Source organism: Coregonus clupeaformis, unplaced genomic scaffold (genome assembly GCF_020615455.1).
Source record: "Coregonus clupeaformis isolate EN_2021a unplaced genomic scaffold, ASM2061545v1 scaf0058, whole genome shotgun sequence".
NCBI classification, from domain to species: Eukaryota; Metazoa; Chordata; class Actinopteri; order Salmoniformes; family Salmonidae; genus Coregonus; species Coregonus clupeaformis.
In genome coordinates, this window is record NW_025533513.1 from 106344 (window position 1) to 115000 (window position 8657).

The 8657-nt window shown below is 42.1% G+C and overlaps 1 protein-coding gene across 1 annotated transcript; it reads right to left on the reverse strand.

Annotated features, from left to right (window-relative positions):
• Positions 1–314: 314 nt before the first annotated feature.
• Positions 315–5212, reverse strand: LOC121549289 (zinc finger protein 2-like). Its single transcript, XM_041861154.1, has 9 exons — positions 4858–5212; positions 4372–4441; positions 4065–4267; positions 3866–3970; positions 3662–3760; positions 3365–3475; positions 2561–2681; positions 2156–2446; positions 315–1520 (listed from the first exon to the last, which is right to left on the reverse strand). Exons 1-9 carry the CDS (start codon positions 5155–5157, stop codon positions 646–648), a joined length of 2175 nt encoding a protein of 724 aa, XP_041717088.1. The 5' UTR covers positions 5158–5212; the 3' UTR covers positions 315–645.
• Positions 5213–8657: the final 3445 nt, after the last annotated feature.

Below are 8657 nucleotides of genomic sequence, written 5' to 3' on the forward strand. Positions count from 1 at the left end.
GACCTCAACCCCATCGAACACCTTTGGGATTAATTGGAACACTGACTGCGAGCTGGGCCTAATCGCCAAACATCAGTGCCTGACCTCATTAATGCTCTTTTGGCTGAATGGAAGCAAGTCCCCGAAGCAATGTTCCAACATCTAGTGGAAAGCCTTCCCAGAAGAGTGGAGGCTGTTATAGCAGCAAAGGGGGGACCAACTCCATATTAATGCCCATGTCCTGAGCTACAGTCCTCCTGTAGCTCAGTTGGTAGAGCATTGCGCTTGCAATGCCAGGGTTGTGGGTTCGATTCCCACGGGGGGCCAGTATGAAAAATGTATGCACTCACTAACTGTAAGTCGCTCTGGATAAGAGCGTCTGCTAAATGACTAAAATGTAAATGTACCCCTACTGTGCTCACAGAGTAGTGCACTAAGTAAAACCTCAATGTCATTGTAAAGTCTGTGGCCTAAGTTCCTTAACAACCAATCACATTACCAACAGGAAAATAACAGCATGGCTACTTAGTCAATAAATTGTGAAAACTTTGTCAGGATGATGTACATGACCTATAACACTTTTTTTTCTCCTCTTTCTTACTTTTGGCTTTATGAGCTCAAGGAGCAATAAACATTACACTTTAGTCTGACAAAGATCCAATTACATTATTTCTTATGAGTTTTCAAATGTATTCTCATGTTGCTCAACTGACTAAATCCTTTCCCACACGTGTGGCAGTAATGGGGCTTCTCCTCAGTATGAATAAACATGTGTCTTTTAAGGCCACTAGTTTCTGCAAAGCCCTTTGAACACAGGGAGCAGGTGAATGGGCGCTCGTTTGAGTGCCATCGCTTATGTGACGTGAGAGCGCATGATGTGCTGAAAGCCTTTCCACACGGTTTACAACGGTAAGGTCGTTCCCCTGTGTGAAAACGCATGTGCACTAAGAGTTCCCCAGAAACAAAGAAAGCCTTCCCACATACGCTACACAGGTATGGTCGTTCCCCTTTGTGCATCCGGAGGTGTCTAACTAATGTGTGCTTTTGATTGAACTTCTTCCCACAGACTGAGCAGGAGTAAGGCCGCTCCCCGGTGTGTGTGCGTATGTGTATTTTGAGGACTGCTGCACTTGTGTAACTCTTGCCACAGTGTTGGCAAATAGGCCTGTGCATCGGTTCAATGTCGTGACTCTTCTTGTGCAGTTGTAGATATCTCTCCGATTTGAATCTCTTCTCACACTGGTTGCAACGGAACGGCTGCACACTTGTGTGAATACTTTGGTGTCGTTTCAGGTCAGTTGTGCATCTGAAACCCTTCCCGCACTGTTTGCAGGTGTTCTTATTGATCCTCTTGGCTGAGGAGCTCTTTACTGTTTCACTGGATGGCAGTGAGTTCTCAGCTCCTCCAGAGTCCAGGCTCCTGCTGTCCTCCTCTGTTAGATGTTCCTTCCTGATGTGCTGGTGAAGGTCCACCATTTCCCTGTGGGAGAATGGGCACTGGGGGCAGGAGAAGACCTGGGAGGGCATGTCACTAGCCGGTTCTGCAGGCAGAAAGCACAAGAGAGCAGACATACAAAAATGAAGATGCGTTAACATATCCTTATATGACCCGGATCCTGGAGCGTTTGGTACCATGATTCGCTCTATAAAACATATGCGAAGGGCAAACGATGCCTGACCCAAATGAATCCTGGACCTCCCGAGTGCCAACTTATTGTGATTTTGGGACAGATATATTGATGATTCATCCAGACAGTTTTTAAGTTCATTAGCTAATTATTTAGCAATTTTCAGCATTTTCCAGTTAACGTCGCTCGCCAACCAACATCCCATTGAAATGAATGGTTCCCCTAGAGGTGACGGCCATTGTTGGAAACAGCCTTCAGTGTGGTGCTCTCAAAAGCACGAAAATGTCCTTCTCCAAAACAATATACACAGCCACTATGTTTTAAGGTGTTATAAGTAGGAACTGATATCAACCTCTGTAATTCATGATCCTAAGTGTAAACTTTGACAGTGGTGTGAAGCACTTCCTGATTTTCACCTGAAAGTCAAGGAGCGTTAAAAAAACATTACAAATATATGTAGGGAATGTAACATGTCAGGCTTTTACAAATCACTTCAAAATACATGGCGGAAACGGACTGTATCATTATGAATCTCTGAACTTCCTTACCATCCGAGTCCTCTGGTTCACTCAGAGGGGAGGTCCAGTTTGCGTCATCTTCATCCTTTAATCCTCTCTCAGGGTCTTCATTTCTCTCACTTCCATCATCATCATCCTCCTCCAAGTTATTTTCACAATGCAACTCTCCTCCTTCCTCTTGGTCTTCCTCACTGTTGATCTTCCACCCCTCTGTGCTCCCTTTCATGCCTTCATGTCCATCGAGACTTGACTTCAGGCCGTGAATTTGAGGAATTGACAATGTGGACAAGATGTTGTCTGCGACCTGGTTGGAGAATTTATCTGGAGAAAGGGAGAATTTTCATCTCAGGAAAGGAAACGGAAAAATGCAATTAACTAATTTACAGAAGAAGAGCACATGGCTAACATGGTTGATATCCTCTTATTAAGACTAACTTTTGCTCAAGTATCCCAGATGTCTATGATGCTGCAGTAGTGTCTTCAGGTGCTCGGGGTCAGAGACAGAATGCCAGAACTCCTCCAGGTCAGAGGGGGCAATGCTGAGACAAGATGCTGTCTGAGAGGATAAAAGGAACATTAAAATGGTTTCTGCAGCTCTAGCTAGGTGGGTGTTTTTTTTATTTTTTATATTCTTGCCATGCATAAGTCGTAAAACAAAGGCTTTTACATATTTCCACTACACGAGTGCCATGATTACTTCTGGAAGTTTGTTTGCACAAAGGCTTTTACGGCATTGTTTACTATCCAGCATCAACTTCTTTTTGTTCTATAATATTTCATCAAATGATCAAAGAGCACCTCATGGATTAACTATAAATGTACATTGGGGTGCCAGGACAGAGGAGAGCTTTGACTGGGCTGAGCGGGAGCTGCCCTCAAGCAGGGGCGCGAGACCAAGAGACCAGAGGTGGCAGAACAGAGTGCTCAGGTTGGGATGTAGGGTTTGAGCATAGCCTGAAGGTGAGGAGGTGCAGTTCCCCTTGCTGCTCCGTAGGCAAGCACCATGGTCTTGAATCAAAGAAGCACTCCTCTCCTGTGTGTCTACATTAATCTTATAGGATTCAACTTGAGTTGACCAAAAGGATATCATGAACAAGTAGCTTTGTTCCCAAAGACTGGACATTATACAGTGTCATAAAAATTGTTAGTGACATCCCTAAGCGTGTGATACTGAAGAAATAACATGACAAGCCTGACCATCTCTAAAGATTTCATCCTATTAAGATATTGAGCCTCTACCTCTGTAAGGTCTGGTACAGGCAGCAGCTCCTCCAGTCGGGAGAGGAACTCCCACACCAGTATCTGCAGTGCTGTGTCATACCGAGGGCCGTAACGTATTGGGAACACCACCTGAGAGAGAGAGAAATAAAACAAGAGTAGTTCGAGCCAATACCTTGCTGGGTTGTTCATTTTGTATGGTCTTTCATCAGTTATTGTAAAACAAGCAAGATTTCACTACTGAGTTTTACATTGCTGGAACATGCTGTCCTATTGACTCTGAAAGCAACAACTATGATTCATTAGGATATTTCCCACCTGGAAGAAGTGCTTCTTCTCAGAAGGGTCTTCCAGCAGGGTTTTGACAAGTTCCACGAAGTTAGACTCCGAAGCCTCCAACTCATTTCTACTCTGTGACTGGGCATGTAAAATGAATGATAAAATAAGCTTTAACAGAAACACAATATAAGCTCCCTCTATTCCACAGCATCCAGACTACTATTGACACTGAAAGTTACATACATCCTCGTGCACAGCATGTACTGAAGAAGTTCTGATTCTGTCCAAATGAAGTTGGATGGTCTGGGGTTCCGGTGGGTTTTCATTGCGAAACAACTCTAAAACCATCTGAAAGCAGATTTTATGAGGATCTTAGTCCAATGACTATTATTCTTTCTTTACAGCCATGCCTCTACTCCTTCTCCACCCTCCCACTTCTCACCCTTGCTCTCAGTCCCAGGATGAGTTGGGTCCTCTGCCTGGAGCTCAGCAGCTCTGGAACCATCTCTGTCACCAAAGTCACAAACTCCTCCAGCTTCCCATACTGCATCACATTACGCTCTTGAGCCACTTGCCACATAAAAGCTGACATCAGGCGTAGAGGAGGAACCAGGAGACGGAAAGAAGATAAATGGAACCGTGGACCTACAGTAAAATAAAAAAGGAGCCAGTATGGAAACATAAGGATTGTGTCAGTAGCCAACTACACAATACCTGTAGCCAACTACACAACACTATTATTGGCTTACCTGCCTGGTCTGAAAACATGGGAGTCTGATCCAGTTTGCTATTAAGACTCTCAACTCTGTCTGCTGAAATCTATGGAAACCAACAAAACAAGAGGCAGTAATTGCAAATCTTGAAAAGATTAACAGTAAGGCTGTTGCAAATTCATTAAAACATTACTTTCTCATTTTATGACTAAATTAATCATTGTCACTGTCATATATTCTGATTAAGGCCCGATTGCCATAAACACATGACTAATTGTTTAACGTTTTAAACAACAACATTTTACATGAATCTTGCAATCTCGTACTGATTTATGTGTGTCCTCTGCTGCTGGTGTTGATATTACACTCATTTTAACTGCGAACCCAGTGCCAGAAATAGTGGTTTCTTTAGACGATTTATTAGATAATCTTTCATAATACCGATAATTACCGGTCTACAAGTCAGGTCTGGCAACTAGGTACTGTAGCCATACATTTTCAGTTTCTTAGCTAACTAGCTACCTCGGGAAAGTTTGGGTTGGTTTGCCGATGTTTGATAAAAATGGTGAGCCAACTCAGAATTCCAGGCCTCGGTACACCCTCTGGCATATCCTTAGACTTTTTCAGTGCTCTCACATGACGGTCCCTCGCAAGTCTCCATTTCTTCCTGCAGGTATCTGGATCGGAGTTTAAATATGTAGCAATTTCGCGCCAACTGTGTTCGAGAGCCTCTTTGTCGAAATGTAAACGTATTGAGGTATCATACAAGTGCGTATGCTCTTTGACTGCTTTTACGAGACGTTCTTCAAACGATTCAGCCATTTCCCAAGCTATGTAGCTATTTAGCTACATAAGAAGCAAAATAACCGAACATTCACGGTCGTCGTTTAAATATGACGTTTACTTCCGGTTTCTTTTTCTTCTTCTTCTTCTTCTTCTTCTGAGTTTAACAGCGGTTGGCATCCACTATGTTGGATTAACGCCACAAACTGGACTATAATATAAATTCATTATACTTTGATACAAAATATATATACACTACCGTTCAAAAGTTTGGGGTCACTTAGAAATGTCCTTGTTTTTGAAAGAAAAGCAAATTTTTTGTCCATTAAAATAACATCAAATTGATCAGAAATACAGTGTAGACATTGTTAATGTTGTAAATGGCTATTGTAGCTGGAAACCAGTCCTGTGTTCCAATGGCACGGTGTTTGCTAATCCAAGTTTATCATTTTAAAATGTTAATTGATCAGTAGAAAACCCTTTTGCAATTATGTTAGCACAGCTGAAAACTGTTATACATACATATACACACACACAATATATACATACATACATACATACATACATACATACATACATACATACATACATACATACATACATACATACATACATACATACATACACAATGCCAGTAAAAACGTTTGGACACACCTACTCATTCAAGGGTTTTTCTTTATTTTTTACTATTTTCTACATTGTACAATAATAGTGAAGACATCAAAACTATGAAAAACACATATGGAATCATGTTGTAACCAAGAAAGTGTTAAACAAATCAAAATATATTTTAGATTTGAGATTCTTCAAAGTAGCCACCCTTTGCCTTGATGACAGCTTTGCACACTCTTGGCATTCTCTCAACCAGCTTCATGAGTTGGTCCCCTGGAATGCATTTCAATTAACAGGTGTGCCTTGTTAAAAGTTAATTTGTGGAATATTTTCCTTCTTATTGCGTTTGAGCCAATCAGTTGTGTTGTGACAAGGTAGGGGTGGTATACAGAAGATAGCCCTACTTGGAAAAATACCAAGTCCATACTATGGCAAGAACAGCTCAAATAAGCAAAGAGAAACGACAGTCCATCATTACTTTAAGACATGAAGGTCAGTCAATCGAGAACATTTCAAGAACTATGAACGTTTCTTCAAGTGCAGTCGCAAAAACCATCAAGCGCTATGATGAAACTGGCTCTCATGAGGATTGCCACAGGAAAGGAAGACCCAGAGTTACCTCTTCTGCAGAGGATAAGTTCATTAGAGTTAACTGCACATCAGATTGCAACCCAAATAAATGCTTCACAGAGTTCAAGTAACAGACACATCTCAACATCAACTGTTCAGAGGAGACTGCGTGAATCAGGCCTTCATGGTCGAATTGCTGCAAAGACACCACTACTAAAGGACACCAATAAGAAGAGACTTGCTTGGGTCAAGAAACACGAGCAATGGACATTAGACCGGTGGAAATCTGTCCTTTGGTCTGATTAATCTGAATTTGAGATTTTTGGTTCCAACCGCCGTGTCTTTGTGAGAAGCAGACTAGGTGAATGGATGATCTCCGCATGTGTGGTTCCCACTGTGAAGCATGGAGGAGGTGGTGTGATGGTGTGGGGTGCTTTTCTGGTGACACTGTCTGTGATTTATTTAGAATTTAAGGCACACTTAACCATCATGGCTACCACAGCATTCTGCAGCGATACGCCATCCCATCTGGTTTGGGACTATCATTTGTTTTCCAACAGGACAATGACCCAAAACACACCTCCAGGCTGTGTAAGGGCTATGTGACCAAGGAGAGTGATGTAGTGCTGCATCAGATGACCTGGCATCCACAATCACCCGACCTCAACCCAATTGAGATAGTTTGGGATGAGTTGGACCGCAGAGGGAAGGAAAAGCAGCCAACAAGTGCTCAGCATATGTGGGAACTCCTTCAAGACTGTTGGAAAAGCATTCATCCTGAAGCTGGTTGAGAGAATGCCAAGAGTGTGCAAAGCTGTCATCAAGGCAAAGGGTGGCTACTTTGAAGAATCTCAAATCTAAAATATATTTTGATTTGTTTAACACTTTTTTGGTTACTACATGATTCTATATGTGTTATTTCATAGTTTTGATGCCTTCACTATTATTCTACAATGTAGAAAATAGTAAAAATAAAGAAAAACCCTTGAATGAGTAGGTGTGTCCAAACTTTTGACTGGTACTATATATATATATATATATATATATATATATATATATATATATTTATTTTTTATTTTTTATTATCTCACAAAAGTGAGTACACCCCTCACATTTTTGTAAATATTTGAGTATATATTTTCATGTGACAACACTGAATAAATGACACTGTGCTACAATGTAAAGTAGTGAGTGTACAGCTTGTATAACAGTGTAAATTTGCTGTCCCCTCAAAATAACACAACACACAGCCATTAATGTCTAAACCGCTGGCAACAAAAGTGAGTACACCCCTAAGTGAAAATGTCCAAATTTTCCAGGTTTCGGGCTGTCGCTGGGCAATACGGACTTTCAGCTCCCTCCAAAGATTTTCTATTGGGTTCAGGTCTGGAGACTGGCTAGGCCACTCCAGGACCTTGAGATACTTCTTACGGAGCCACTCCTTAGTTGCCCTGGCTGTGTGTTTCGGGTCGTTGTCATGCTGGAAGACCCAGCCACAATGCTCTTACTGAGGGAAGGAGGTTGTTGGCCAAGATCTCACGATACATGGCCCCATCCATCCTCCCCTCAATACGGTGCAGTCGTCCTGTCCCCTTTACAGAAAAGCATCCCCAAAGAATGATGTTTCCCACCTCCATGCTTCACCCGGTTGGGATGGTGTTCTTGGGGTTGTACTCATCCTTCTTCTTCCTCCAAACACGGCGAGTGGAGTTTAGACCAAAAAGCTCTATTTTTGTCTCATCAGACCACATGACATCAAATCAAATCAAATCAAATCAAATTTTATTGGTCACATGCGCCGAATACAACAGGTGCAGACATTACAGTGAAATGCTTACTTACAGCCCTTAACCAACAGTGCATTTATTTTAAACAAAAAAAAGTAAGAATAAAACAACAACAAAAAAAATGTTGAGAAAAAAAGAGCAGAAGTAAAATAAAGTGACAGTAGGGAGGCTATATATACAGTAAAATAAAGTGACAGTAGGGAGGCTATATATACAGGGGGGTACCGTTGCAGAGTCAATGTACGGGGGCACCGACTAAGTTGAGGTAGTTGAGGTAATATGTACATGTGGGTAGAGTTAAAGTGACTATGCATAAATACTTAACAGAGTAGCAGCAGCGTAAAAGGATGGGGTGGGGGGGCAGTGCAAATAGTCCGGGTAGCCATGATTAGCTGTTCAGGAGTCTTATGGCTTGGGGTAGAAGCTGTTGAGAAGTCTTTTTGGATCTAGACTTGGCACTCCGGTACCGCTTGCGTGCGGTAGCAGAGAGAACAGTCTATGACTAGGGTGGCTGGAGTCTTCGACAATTTTGAGGCCTTCCTCTGACACCGCCTGGTATAGAGGTCCTGA